The 14,553-nt window shown below is 50.0% G+C and overlaps 1 protein-coding gene across 2 annotated transcripts in view; it reads left to right on the plus strand.

Moving 5' to 3' along the window:
* SCUBE1 (signal peptide, CUB domain and EGF like domain containing 1) overlaps nucleotides 1-14,553 on the plus strand; it is a 122,562-nt gene that overhangs the window by 13,706 nt on the left and 94,303 nt on the right. For both annotated transcript variants that reach the window (XM_036931446.2, XM_036931447.2), the window contains exon 3: nucleotides 4,997-5,125. In XM_036931446.2, coding sequence (XP_036787341.2) covers nucleotides 4,997-5,125 — 129 coding nt within the window. The remainder of the gene's footprint in view (nucleotides 1-4,996; nucleotides 5,126-14,553) is intronic.

Genomic DNA, 14,553 nt, shown 5'->3' on the forward strand with positions numbered 1-14,553 from the left:
TCAAGTTCCAAACCAGCACCACTGGCACATAACCATCGCTGTGGGATCGTGTGCACGCTGCCATTTTAATATAGGAAAAATGGAACTGTTTGGCCTTTTAAAAATTCCATAATGAGCAGCTCCCCATGCTGTTTTTCTTTGCTCAGTTGGATATTAGGAACTGTTTTTTGTTGAGAATCAAGTTTTCATTAAAAAAAAAAAAAAAAATCCAAGCTGGAAAGGAGCCGGATGTCTAGGGTGATGTGATCTCCTCTGCTTCTCATCCCCGGCACTCGGGTCAGATCTGTTGTTCCCCCACCTTCCCACACTTGTATGATGCCACCCATCAACCTCAAGGGGAGGGAGAGACCTTGGAAATAAGAATGATGACACATGTGGCATTTCCTCCCCACCTTTCTCCTTAATTGCTTTTTGAAGCACAAAGCACTTTTTTAAAGTATTCATTTCACTCACCTGGAGGATGTGGCCCCCACAGGTATAGATCCTGCATTTGAACGCAGCCACCGGCTGGGGGCCCAGAGACAAGGTGCCCGGCTGTGCTGTGCCTCAGCCTCCACATCAGTAAAATGGGAGCAGCATTAACACCAGGTGCTCGTGTAGCTTTCCCACTCTGAACTCTGCCACTGTCATCACACGGCCGCCTTCCTTCGGTGTGTCTGTGTGTTTTCCAATGATGTTCTCTTCTCTGTCCTGACATCCTATCTGTGGGTCTGTGTCCAAAATCCCTCTTCTTATAAGGACTCCCGTCATTGGATTAGGGGCCACCCTACTTCAGTATGACTTCATCTAATTACATCTGTGAAGATCCTACTTCCAAATCAGGTCACATTTCACAGATACTAGAGGTTGGGACATCAGTACATCTTTTGGGGGTATGCAGTCCACCCACAACAGTCCTTTAAGAATAAATATCCAGAGAGCTTGGCTCTGCCCCGCTCCATTCCTTTACACTCTCTCCATCCCAGCTGCCCTGTTCCTCGTTCTCTGGCTTTAATGATCCTTAAAAAGTGGTTCAAGCCTGATGGGCATCTTTCTCCAGGACTGGCAGCTCTTGGACATGTATTTTACAGTAATAAATGTACTTGCCTTGGAAGAGATTTTTGTTGTTGTTGACTTGTTTGTGGTTTATTTCTTATGTATTAAAGGAGGGGGCTCACATGATTTTAAAAAACAAAAATTCCAGGCACAGACAGGAAATCTGGGAAGGGGAGTTGGTTTGTGGGCAAGATGTTCTCAATCCGGAATGCTGGGCAGTTGAAGAAGCAGGCTGGCCTCAGAAGCCCATGGGAATACTCCAGGCCTGGGGATTGGAGAGGAACTGATTGTTGAAGAGACACTTGGATCTGGAGGAACTCTCTGGAGATAGATTAACGGAGGAGATGTGAGCAGCGAACATTCCTGCACTCTTCAACCAATTGGCATCTACTGTGGCCTACACTGTGGGGTGTCAAAGGAAGGAAAAGTCTGGAGTTGTTTACTGACTGATAATTCAGCAATTTCTCTATGATGCGTTACGGGTATGAAGACCATTTTGATTAAATGTGTGGGTTAACAGTTACACCAAGCAAAGTGTGCTCCTAATAATTACACCAAGACAATAGCCATAAATGGGAACTATGCCAGGGAAACTGGGACATAGGATCACTCTAACTGGGGAAAGAAACATTTTTCTCAGACCTCACCACCAATAAAAAAGCTGGTTTAATTGCATTTCATGGATGTAGTGACTCTCTAACTGATTGTCTCCTTCTCTGCTTTGGCCTCTGGGAAGCTGAGAGCCATATTTGTGGCCTAACTTTTGAAATTGTGCTGGAAATACCAAATACTTTATTGCAGACTTTGACCAGCTTTCTCTTCTTCTCCAAACCTCATTTCTTTTTCTTCATCCTAACATTCTATTCGTTTTGAAAATATTGTATGTATTTGTAAGCTGTTTGGATGGAAGGCATATGAAGGAATAGTTGGGTGGATGAATAGATGTTTGGATGGATGGATGGGTGAATGGCTGGATAGATGGATGTATGGGTAGGTTTGTGTGTGTGTATGTGTGTGTTTGGATAGACAGGTGGATATTTGAATCAGGAGTAGATGGATAGGTGGTTAGGCACTGGGTGGATGGATGAGTGACTAGATGTTTGGATGGATGCATGTTCAGATGAATAAAAGATGGGTGCATGGCTGAATATTTAGATGGATGGATGTACATTTGAATGTATGTCTGGATGTCTGGCTAGATAAATAATAGGTGATAGGATGAATGGAAAGAATGCCAGTCAGCTGGATATATTAGATGAACAGATTTTAGCATGAATAGACAAATGGAAGGATGGCTGGGTAGGTATTTGAATGCATAGCTTATGGAGTGACTAGATGAATGTGTGTTAGGATGAATGGACGCATGGCTGGCTGGCTATTTGGGCAGATGGATAGGTGCACGCACACACATGTGGGGTATGTGGGTGTGTATAAGTGGAACAAATAGAAGGTTGACTGGATGAATGGGTATTTGGATGATAGGATACTTTCACAGTACATAGCATAAATGTGCCAAGGGCAAAATAACATGTGTAAAGTATTTTGCCAATACCTGGTATGTCATGATCATTCTAACTTATTGGAAAGGACATGGACTTTGTGGACTAAAAGACCTCTGTTCTGATCCTTGTCCTACCATTTACTATGTGACATTACAACGGAGTTGAAATACCTACTCCAGAAGGTTGCTGTGAACATGAAATGGGCTGGTGTATGTTTCAGAAGCAGCTCTCTGCATACTTCCTTCTGAGGTACACCTTGAGAGAGAGATAATTCTTTTACCCAAGCGTGGGATAAGAGCACTTCCCCTCAGACGGATCCAACCTAAGTCAAGTGCTTTGATAGGTGATTAGATGTCAGCGGAGAGGTGGAGGGATAACAGCATGCACTGGGACGGAGAACCCCAGGGAAATGCAGGTTAATGAGCTGAGTTGGGCCATGTTGCCTCTGAAGTGTCTGGAAGATCCAGGAAGAGGTGGATTGGTGCAGCTGAGGCTCTGATGAAAGGTCAGGGCTGACGACATTGGAAAGTAATCAGTATCTTAGTTTTTTTAAAGCCATGTGCTCGTAAAAAACCCAAGATTTTGAAACAAAATCTTATATTCTCCTTCAACGTTATTTTGAATGTCTAAGTGTATTAAATATGATTAAAAGCAATTCACGTGACTTCCACAATTGAGGCTGCTTCCCAGCTGATGCTGACGGCCTCTGCAGGCGGGTTCGGCAAAGCCCTGTCTCTCGCACCTCTGAAGACGCCGTAGGCTTTGTTCTGGAGATCCAGGAAACCATGTTTTTCCCTCATTAGGGCTGGGTGGGTGGGCACCAGGTGTAGGCTGCACAGCCCGGGCTCTGTATTCTCACACTTTAATGCTGCTGGTTTCCTTGAAGTTATCACCATCTGCTGGCAGTGTTCCGGGCAGGTAGGTGTCCAGACAGTGCTTGGTCACCTCCGGAGTCAGGGAGCTCACTGCCTCCTGAGAAAGCCTTTCTTCCAGGTGGTCTTTCCCACCCGCAAACATGAACTGGCCGCGTGGCTTTCCCCCGGTGTGTAGCTCTGCCTCCGGACCGGCATGGACAGAGCATGGAGCTGTGCGGCCCCCTGTGCCCACTCCTCAGGCATCTGAAGACCTGCCTTCAGTCTCCTCTCGTCTTCAGGCTGGCTCCATCTCGGCTTTCACAGCAGGAACCTGGTCTCAAAACTCCCTCTTCAACCGAGGAGGAAACGGACGGTTCACACCAGCAGCCTCTTCTGAGGCCTATCCGGTTCTGTTTAGCTGGGCGCTTCCGGTTCTGCTCAGCGTAGTACTTCCTGTTTGCTATGCAGGCGCTTCCGGCTCCACCTTCCCTGCATCGCCTGTGGGGATCGGGGTGGGTATGGGCTGAGACAGCGGAGCCCAGGGAGCGCATGTCGGGGGAGGCCGAAGCCCCCCAGCGGTGCTGCCCGTTGTTCCTGGGTGCTGGCCCCGGCCCTGCCACGCCCAGAGGTGACATGGGGTTAGGCGCCCTTCAGCTCTCAAGCCAGGCTGCACCGGTTCGAATCCCACTTCGACTACTTCCTAGGCGTGTGGCCTGTGGCAAGGTTTTGGCCTCCCTGTGCCCCGGTTTCTTCAGTGCCCTTGTAAACTCGGAATAACGACGGTGGTGCCTACATCAGTGAGTTAGCGGGGCTTAAAGAAGTAATGGCATGGTGTTGCCGTGGACTTTGATTAAGAAGCAGCTTGTTAAATGTTAACTAGGTTTGTTCCTGTTATTCTCCATGGTCTCTCAAATCTCTGTGGAACTCCCGAACTGATAGCCCTTTAACCCCTGATGCGAAATGTTGAAAAAGACTTAAAACAGCAAAAAGGGTGACCTGTACAAAGGCTATTGACCATTGTTTTTGAGACAGAAGCCTCTGTATAACAAGGAAATTGGAGCAGTAGAAATTCAGGCTTCAGATGCTAGCTAGTATGGAGGAAACTATTTGGGGGGAATATATGGACTTTTCTCTCATTTCAGAGTTTACACGTTTCAGTGGTGTGTACACATTTTATTCAATACTCTGCTTCACAAGCAGTGAGCTTTCCATCTCTGGGCGGAAGAGAGCCAATTTGGGAGGATGTTAGGCAAGGTCCCTGTGTGCTGTTATTGTTGAGAGGCTCCGGAGGGGGACAGAGCAGGGTGTGAATCTTGCCTGCTTCACTGTGCTGAGAGCTGGAAAGCAACCTCCACATGCCTGGCACGTGGCCCTGCTCTGCGAGGGGGTGGCCAGCCTTGTTGCAGAGCCAGGCTCTTCATCCTTATTTCCTCTGGGACCCCAGCCCTCAGCAAGGTTTAGTGAATAGCTGTTTAGTGAATAGCTGTTGAGTCATCCCCGAGCCACTCCTGATGGCTTCAGCCATGGGGGGAGAGAGGCCCCCCATGCTCTTCCTTTTTTCTCCATGTCTCTCCTCTGACATCTCTCACGCCTCTCAATTTGCAGATATTGACGAGTGTGAGAATGACTACTATAACGGGGGCTGTGTCCACGAGTGCATCAACATCCCCGGGAACTACAGGTGCACCTGCTTTGATGGCTTCATGCTGGCGCACGATGGACACAACTGCCTGGGTGAGTGACACTGCTGCGCCCTGCCTGTCCTTTGCAGCAGCTTGCAGCATTGGGGGCCGTGGGAAGGCTTGCCCTGCTTTGGTTCCTTGCGTTGGTTTGACAGGCCCACCAGAACAAAACAGCACAGACTGCGGGCTTAAACAACAGGAATTTGTTTTCTCACAGCTCTGGAGGCTGGGAGTCCAAGGTCAAGGTGTTGGCGGGTTTGGTTTTGTCTAAGGCCTCGCTCCTCAGCTTGCAGACGGTCTCGTCCTGGCTGTGTGCTCACATGGTCGTCTCTCTGTGCGTGCGTGTGTCCTCTCTGTGTCCTAATCTTCTCTTTTTACAAAGATGCCAGTCATATTGGAAGAGGGCCCATTCTAACAACCCATTTTTAAGTTAATTACCTCTCAAAAGGCCCAATCTCCAAGTACAGTCACGTTCTGAGGTACTGTAGCTAGGACTGCACCATAGGAATCTGGGGGGACACAGTTCAGCCTATAACAGGGATTCTTAAGTACCTCCAGATTCTCGTGGTTCAAATATATTTTTTAAGCCAGTTGTACAAAATTTATAAAAGTAATGCAAGTATGCTGGAAAACATTGGAAAAATATAGAACAGGGAAAAAAATTGAGAAGCATCTTAGTTGATGCTTTCAGTCTTCTCTCTGCACCCCCATGTGATTTCACTGCAGTGGCGATCAGGTGGCTGGCAGGGTTCTGCCCCTTGATGTCCCTTTAATGTCGTGTGCACCTCAGGTGTTTCTTACCTGGCCAGGGCTCTTGTGTTCTCACCATTTTCCTAGTTGCCTCACAATCTGCTGTGACTAGTAACTGGAGCTGCTGTAACAACATAACAAATTGAGTGGCTGAGATAAAGCAAATGTAGTCTCTAAGGGTTCTGGAGGCTACCAGTCTGAAGTCACGGTGTCTGAAGGTTTGTTTCCTTCTGAGGGCTTCCAGGGAGAATCTGTTCCATTGTGCTCTCCTAGCTTCTGGTGGCTGCAGTGATCCTGGGCTTGTAGATCATGTTCTCTCTGGGGTTTCACATTGTCTTTGCTCTATGAATGTCTGTCTCTATTCCAGATTTCCCCTTGTTATGAAAACACGGTCATATTGGATTAGGGCCCATGCTAATGACCTCATCTTAACTTGATCACCTGCAAATATCCTATTTCCAAAAAAGGTTATATTCACCAACGGTGGTGGTTAGACTTCAGCATCTTTGAGGGAACATAATTCAGCCCATAACAGGGGTGGTTTGTGGCCTGTAGCAAGAGGAACATCTCATGGCAGAAAACACACGGTCTCAGAGCCGCTGTGTCTGTCCCCCAGGCCCTCTTCTGCGACCAGCTGCTGAGTGACCTGGGACACGACAGCTGGAGCCAAGGGAATAAGACTGTGGACTTGGTGGGAGTGTGGCCATGGCTGCATTGCTGATGTCTCCAGGCCTCGGTCGCTTATTGGCAAAGGGAATGTGTGAAGAGCAACTGCCTCACAGGCTGCTGGGAGCAGGAACTGAGACGTCCAGATGGCTGAGATGTGCACCTGGTACAGGGCTCTCAATACTGGTGGCTGTTACTGTCATCACGACCTCTGGGTCTCAGTCTTCCCCCCTGCAAATGGGAGCAGGTTGTGTGTGAGGGTGACGCGACCGAGTGAAGGGAAGTGACAGGCACTAGAAGGTGGAAATAGTCACCAAACAGGGGTCAGTGCCACGGAGGCGACTTGGCCCCACGTTTGTGGTTAGACATAGATTTTCTTTGTTTTTGCCATCAGAACCGAGTGAATCTGGGCATAAAAGTTTTTCTTCTTGTTCTCCCAGTTGTTTCCTTAGCACTTCTTCCCAGAAGGGGAACTATGGGGTCCAGGGGTCATTTGGATCGGGCTGGCATTTGTTGTAGTGCTTCCTGGAAGGGCTCAGCAGAGCTTCACCGTGGCAGCTGGCCTGGTGGGGCCTGGCACCAGGAGCGTGCATCCCACGTACTTCAGAGCTTTTCCCCCTCGTGGGGCACTAGCCCTACATTTCCCTGCCTGTTTCTGTTCAATGCATATTGGGTCTCAGACGAGCCTATTATGGGAAACAGATCTGTGAACATGTAATTATACCCAAAATAAGTGCTGAAATGGGGATCTGGACAGCAGGCTTTGAAGCCCAGAAGGGTCTGCCAAGAGCTGCCCTGCATGGAGTGAGGTGGGGGTGGAAGTGGGCTCGTGCTTCTGGAGGACTTCAAAGAGGAGGCTGCGTTGAGCAGGATCCCCAGAGACTGGGGCGCAGCTTGGTGGGGGGAGGGCCCAGCCTGCGTAGAGAGGTGGCTCCTTGAGGCTGGGCTCAGGGTGGGTGGCAGGAGTGGCTGGAGGCGGGGCTGCAGAGGCGGGCTGAGCCTCCGATTAGATTGTAAGGAACTGGGCCGTGTGACATTTGTTTTGCCCGATGCCATGCTAAGTATCCTCAGGTGGTAGCTCATTGAATCCCCTCAGAAGCATAAGCTCTCTGCTTTACCCCTTTCTCAGACACTAGAGAGAGTACGTTTCAGCAGTGGATCAGCCCCTAGAGGCAGAGCTGACGGTCCCTGGGGGGCAGTGGGCAGTGTCACCCAGCAGTCAGGAGTACGGACCTTGGGAACTGCCACTTCCAGGCTCAAATCCTGCTCCACCAGTTATCCGCTGTGTGCCCTTTGGCCAGTCACTTCACCTCCGTGCCTCAGTTTCCTCACCTGTAAAATGAATTTGTAGCTCATGTCTTGTAGGGTTCCTGTGAGGAATGAATGAGCTCATGGATGCAGACCATGTAGCAGAGTACCTGGTACTGGGCACGCAAAATGTAATGGGCATCAACTTATGGAAGAGATGTATTGAGACAGGCTGGTTTGATGCCCCTGAGAACTCATGGGTGCCAGAACCAGGGTCTGTCCTCCATGGGCCATGTTAGACACACAACGGTGCCCTTCTAATCATTCTCACCTATGCAGAACCACCTGTTTGTAATGCCCTTGTTCTTGGCTACGGCGGGTACCCCCAGGGCCTCCGGTCTAACTAGGAGTGGGATCTGTGTGGGTCTTTGTTTCAACAACATTATTTTTGCAACAGATTCTTTTTTACAATGATTAATTTAAAGAACTGTGTAAGACTCGCCCCTCTCCCCACCCCCACCACAAGCACAGAGTGCAGCTTCCTACGGCTCTAGCTGCACGCACGGCATCCGGGAAGAGGCTCTTTCTGTTGCTCCTCTGCTCGTAACTGAGGGCAGCCCCTTCCCAACAGACTCCTTTCTGTCTGGGCCTTCTCCTTCTCAGGACAGAACTCCAGCTCTGGAGAATTCAGACCTTGGTTCCAACCGGCTCCAACCCACACTGACTGTACGACCTCTCAGGGCCTCGGATCCCTCCTCCATACGTTGCTGCAAGAGTTCCGTGCCTGGTGCAGTGTCAGGATCACAGAGGCCTGAAGAGTGTTTCTTGAAACGAATTACACTTTAAAAGGAAGCCAGGGTTGGAGTTTGAAGATTTAGGCTCAAATTCTGGCACTACCACCCATGAGTTTATGGTTTGGGGCCAGTTACTCAAACCCCACCAAGCTTCAGTTCCCCAGAGTATAAAACGGGTCAGTAACACCTGTCTCAGAAGGTCACTGTGCAGTGAAGTGTGAATGCAGACATGGAGCGCTGGATGGATGGGTGGGAAGTTCTGCTCGGGTGCTGGCTATTGTCACCGTGTGGCTGCAGGTGTCAAGCTAGCAGCCTTCAGTCCTCATCCAACCTGCAAACACATTTGGTTTATCCACCCTCACCCCCGCCCCAATTCTTCTTATTATTACTGTCACCATCATTATTATTGAAAGACTTGTCTGCATTTAAAAATCAAGGGATGTCATGTAAAAATCGCTATTTTTAGCATTGTTCCTGCTTGGCCACAGTCACCCTGCCCCTGACGTCTGTGAGATGTGAGCAGGAGTGCAAACGGAAGCCCATATCCTGCATGGCTAAATAGGTACAGTGACAGAGCTTCAGACCCAGATGACATATTTATTATGCCTTGACAGATCATCCCTTCCTAATGATCGAGAAGGCTAGAATGCAATCTGGAACTCTTGGACGCCTTGGAGTTTTGTGCCAGGAAGCGGTGATGTGGGTGGTGCCTGCTCTTCATCTGCGGCCCCATCCTGCACCCCAGGGAGCCTTAGGATGTGCCAGGTGGAACATTCACGCTCTGGCCTCTTGCCCCCAAGCCAGCTTTCCTTTTGCCACTGTTTTGTCCTAAGTGTCATCTGTCTGTCTGAGAACAGACAGGCTTGGGGCCATTTGGACAGAGAAATGTAGGGTCTTAAATACCCAGAATATGGTCTAGAAGGGTGGGTACGTATTCCAAGTACACATGGCCTACCGTGGACTCCTTATTCCATGTGGAGGGCTTCAGCAGCATGAGGGGCCTGAGCAGGGAACCCCCAGAGCATGGGGCCCAGAGCAGAGGCACCTCTTGCCCACATCTCAGTGTGGCAGTGGCAGCTGTCCCCTTTGGAGGGGTTGGGTACTCTCCTGTTTGCTGCAATCCTCACCACTCCCTATTGCTCACAACCAGTCAGCTTTGGGCATTTAATCACCTGCTTGGTCTCAGTATGAATTGTGTTTGTGCTTCCTAATGAAGCTTCTAGGTCTGGCCCCTGGCAGGTGTCGGCCGTGGAGCCTGACCAAACTGTCGGAAGGTTCTGGATTCTCACTGCCTCCGTTGCCCTGCCTGTCTCTGGTCAGTCACGCTGAGCCCCACCCCACAGCCCATCACTTATGAGGGCAGTTAGGCCCATTTACATCTCTGGGCTTTTTTTGTCCAGAAGTCTGGGTCAGAAGTCTTCTCTGGTTGTAACATTTCTCTTTCAGCCACCACTGAATTTCTTCAGGATGATGGCTGGCGTAGATCCCGGTCAGCAGAGTTTGAAAAGCATTCTGAGTTAATTAGGAGAAATGAGTCTGATGGCTTAAGGGTTATTCTTGCCTGAGTTTGCACGGTTGAGCCTCTTCTCTTCTTTTGAGCAAACGAGGTTATTTTCTTGTGGAGATGTGCTGCCAGGACTGTGCCCTGGAAGGTGGCCAAATCTGCCCTCCAGGGAGCAAAACCCTCTCTCTATTTGACATCTTTATTGAGGAATTTCTCAAATATAACAGAAAATGACACCAGAGGGAATTGAAACCATGAGGAGATCCTTGCTCAACCCCAAATGACTGCTTTTAGCATTGTAATTACTTGAAATAGCAGTAGTTCTGTTTGAAAAATATTATTCCAAACTCCATGCAATTGGACATAAGAGCAATATTTAGGCTAATAGAATAAGACTTTTTTCATCCTAAATTAAAACCAGCAGTGGATAGTTTTTTCCTGTCTCCACAAAGCAAGGGTCCTTTTTCTCTAAAGCCATTAGTTCACTTAGCCAGATGTTTTCTTCGACCCCAATCTTTACCTTGACTTACTGAAAAATATGTTTCTCAAGTTGCTCCCAGTTTGAGTTTTGAACTTGCTTCTCAGCACTTTTTTTCCCTGATGAAGAGAAGTCCTCTGTAGCCCGACTCAGCAGAAAAGTTGTTTTATTAACCAGATCACTATTTTCCCATTGATACTCATTGAGCGCTTCCTGTCTGCCTGGCCCTGTGCTAGGTGAGTGACTCCACCTAGGGGAGAGACAGGCACTTTGGGGACACCTCTGCCACGCACCCAAGTTGTCAGGGTGCTGTAATCATGTTCTCAGGCCTCGTAGCACCCATGGGCAGAAGCCATTAGTGTCCCCTTTTGTATTACAAATGAGGAAGACAAGGCTCAGAGAGGGAAAGTGACCTATACAAAAAAAAGTGACACCCAGCCAGTAAGTGGTAGAGCTGGGCCCAGAGCCCAGATGGCCCCCTGGCCTGTAAGCCACTGCCCAGCCCAAGCCCAGAGCAGCACCCGCTCTCGGAGGCTGGCTGGGCTCTGGGAAAGGCTTCATTCCATGGGGTGTTAGATATGAACCCCCTGTGAGTTTGGGGGTCCCTGAGGACATCCAGAAATCCCAGTGTCTGTCACACCAGCACACTTAAAGGGAAGCGGGCACCCACGGCTCCACAGAGTTCACCCCAAAGGCACCTCCTCCCCAAAGCCTGTACTGCCTCGGGCCAAGGCAGCACCCTAGGACCATGTGTCCCCTTGAGCTTCCCTTCCCTTGGGACATTGTCTTGCCCTGTGTGACAGCACAGAGCTCTCTTCTTCCAGAACCCTCTCTCGGGGCTCCTGCTGCTTTCACAGTAGCACTGGGTTCAGCCACCCCCTGGCCCACGAGGTCCCTCAGGCAGGGCCCTCTTTGCTTCTCCCCGCCCCCTCACCCTTGCCCACCTGTGTCGTCTGGCCAGCCTCCCCTACAGCCACAGAGTCCTACACATCCCTGATGTCCCCCCTGCTCCCTTATGACCCCCTCCCCAGTGTGCACCTGGTGAGGTCCTACTTTGTATTCGAGACCCACCCCACATCGCCTCTGCTCCAGAGCCTGCTATGGCCACACTGGGCACACCTCCACTGAGGCTCTGTGCTGGGGCTCTTCTTCCACTAGAGCAGAAGTTGTCTTGTTTACCTCTCTGTCTTCCTCCTCAGAATCAAGTGCAGTGTCTGGCATGTCATAGGCACATAATAAACATTTGTAAAATGAGTGAATAAACAAATCTGTGAAAGTACCTCAGAACCTGGCCCCCTCGCTCAGCACACCTCCATGCCAGGCTCACGGCAGAGATGGAGGTGAGTAGATGGGGCATCGCTCACAGGACTCCAGGTTCATGAGAAGGACACCAAATGTTCCTGACCCTAGCGATGGGCAGAAAGGGCAGGATCAGCAGGGACGCTAAAGCCTGCCACCTAGGACCCGTCCTTTTGTTTATTCCAAAAAAAATTGTTCTGAGCACCTGCCATGTGCCAGATCCAGTTTTAAGTGCCGAAGATACAATGAACAGAAGGAACACACTCCCCGTGCCTGTGGACTTACATAGCAGGGGGACAATCTAAACAAGGAAGCAGGTAACGCAGTGAAGTAAGTTCAGTCAACTGACTCCAGTGAAAAATTAAGCAACAAACTAATGTGATGAAAGGGATGGTGGGAAGGGAGAAGCACTGGATAGAGTGGCATGCCAACTTGCTGCATAAAAAACTGTCCTGCATGTAAAACACCATTTTATTCAGCTTGCGGACTCCGCGGGTCAGGAATTCAGACGGGGCACAGCAGGGGTGGCTCCTCTCTGCCCCAACGTGTCTGGGGCCTCAGGTGGGAAGATGTGAAGGCTGGGGATGACTTGCTGACAGGGGCTGGAATCATCTGGAGGCCTCTTTGCTGCTGCCTAGTGGTTGACACTGGCTGTTGGCCAGAATGCTCGTGGGCAGCCTCTGCATGTGGCCCTTGCACGTGGGTGTGGGTGGGCTTCCTCGCAGCACGGAGGCCGGTCCCAGGAGAACAAGGGACAAATGCATGGAGTTTTTACCATCTAGCCTCGGAAGTCACTTCTACCAAACTCCTGGTCAAGCCAGTTACGAAGGTCCACCCACGTTTCAGGGGTTGGGGACACGGTGAAGGGGCTTCAGTGAGGAGGAAGAAGCTGCCATTTGCAACTCTAGGAAAGATCTTCCCTCCAGGCAGAAAATGCTGACTATTTTCATGCATCAGGGAAAATAGTGATCTGGTTAATAAAGCAACTTTTCTGGAGTCCAGGCAGGTGCAGGAGCCCAGATGGGCACATCTCACAGATGAGAGTCTGGGAACAGGTCAGCGTGCCTGGAGGGTCAGGAGAGAGGGAGGGCGACTGCAGACAAGGGCAGGAGCAGGCAGGGCCGGGTTATGCCTGCCAGCTGTATAGGCCCCAGAAGGGAGCTGGAATTTTATTCTAAATTAACTGGGAAGCTATGAGACATTTCAACTAGAGATTGTTATAATCTGATTGGCATTTCAATATAGAGGGATTTACCTTCTGGCTGCTAAGTAGACAGTGTGTTCCAGGGCATAAGAGGTGAAGATGACCATAGGGGTCTGGGTCAGAGATACTGGTGGCTCAGTCCAGGTGACAGTGGTAGACGTATGAGAAGCGGTTGAATTCAGAACACATTTTGAAAACAGAGCCAATGGGAATTGTTGATGCATTAGATGTAAGAAGTAAGGGAAAGAAATCAAGACCGACTGGTCAGTTTTGCCTGGAGTTTCTGCGTAGCCGTGCTGCTGCGGCTGAGAAGGGCAAGTCTGGGGTGGGCCGGATTTTGGAGTGGGGGGAGGCAGACTCAGTCGGTTTGGCCAAGTTCAGTTCAAGATGACTGAGATCCATCCACATGGAAATGGTGTGCAAGTTCAGAAGTCTGTGGAGCAGTCAGGTCTGGACGTATGGGGGGAATGTGAGCGTCTAGAGCTTCCAGATGGCCTGGAAAGCACAGCTCTTAACACTCATCCATTTCATAAAGATTTCATGAGTACCTGGCCTGCGCCATGTCCTGGGCTGGGAGCTCACAATTAGGAGCTGGATGACATAGTCCCAGTCCTTAAGAAGTATAGGACATCGGCCTGCCCAGCTTTGAATCCTAGACCCACCATTTCCTTGCTTTGTGACCTTGAGCAAGTAACTTCCCTTCTCTGAGCCTCTCCAGCCTCATCTGCAGGGTGGGGCTAAGAGCAGCGCTCATTTGATAGGCATGATGCAGAGACTAAAAGAGATGAGCTTTGTAAAGCACATACCACAGTGCCTGGCACATAGCAAGAGAATAACAGATGTGAATTACCTAATTCTCACTTATTCTTAGCGTGCAAGGTCAGAATGCTTTTTTAAAGAAAATTGATGTTATTTTCTGAGCTGGGGAAGATTCAAGGGTTGAGCCTGGGCCCTGGGCTGTGTGTGAAGCCCTTGGGCTGAGGACTGCCTCTCATGTCCACATAGTGCTCCTGCTGAATGAGCCCCTGCTCACCACTCCACGGCATCAGGGAGCCTTCCCGGACTCTTGCATCTGTTTTTGCCCTTGTCTATTGATGTGGGGTCGTGTGGCACCATAGGGCTTCTAGTCCCAGCTCTGTCACATGTCACCTCTCCCTCAGCCTCAGTTTTGTTCTCTGCAAAATGGACACATTTTCTGTTAGGCTCAGATGAGGAGATGGGTGTGCAGATGACACTGGAGGCTCCCAAGCAGAGTGAGAAGAAGAGGAAAGGAACTCAGGAGACTCGGACAGGGCCCAGGTGCGCACGGGGGAGGCCGTCTCTGCGGACACCCGGATGCTGCAGGCGGCGGGCAGTCGCTGTTCTCCCTGGGCTGGCCCCTGGCAGGATGAAAGGGCCGCAGCGCCTGGGCCCTTTTGAAGGCGCCCCCTCTCATCCTGCAGGACAGCTGGAGACAACGTGTGGCTCCCTTGAACCCCTAGTGAAGGCTCGAGTTGCCTCTGTTTATTTGTCTTTATAATTCAACAGCACAAATGCA

This window comes from Manis pentadactyla, chromosome 10 (assembly GCF_030020395.1).
Source record: "Manis pentadactyla isolate mManPen7 chromosome 10, mManPen7.hap1, whole genome shotgun sequence".
NCBI classification, from domain to species: domain Eukaryota; kingdom Metazoa; phylum Chordata; class Mammalia; order Pholidota; family Manidae; genus Manis; species Manis pentadactyla.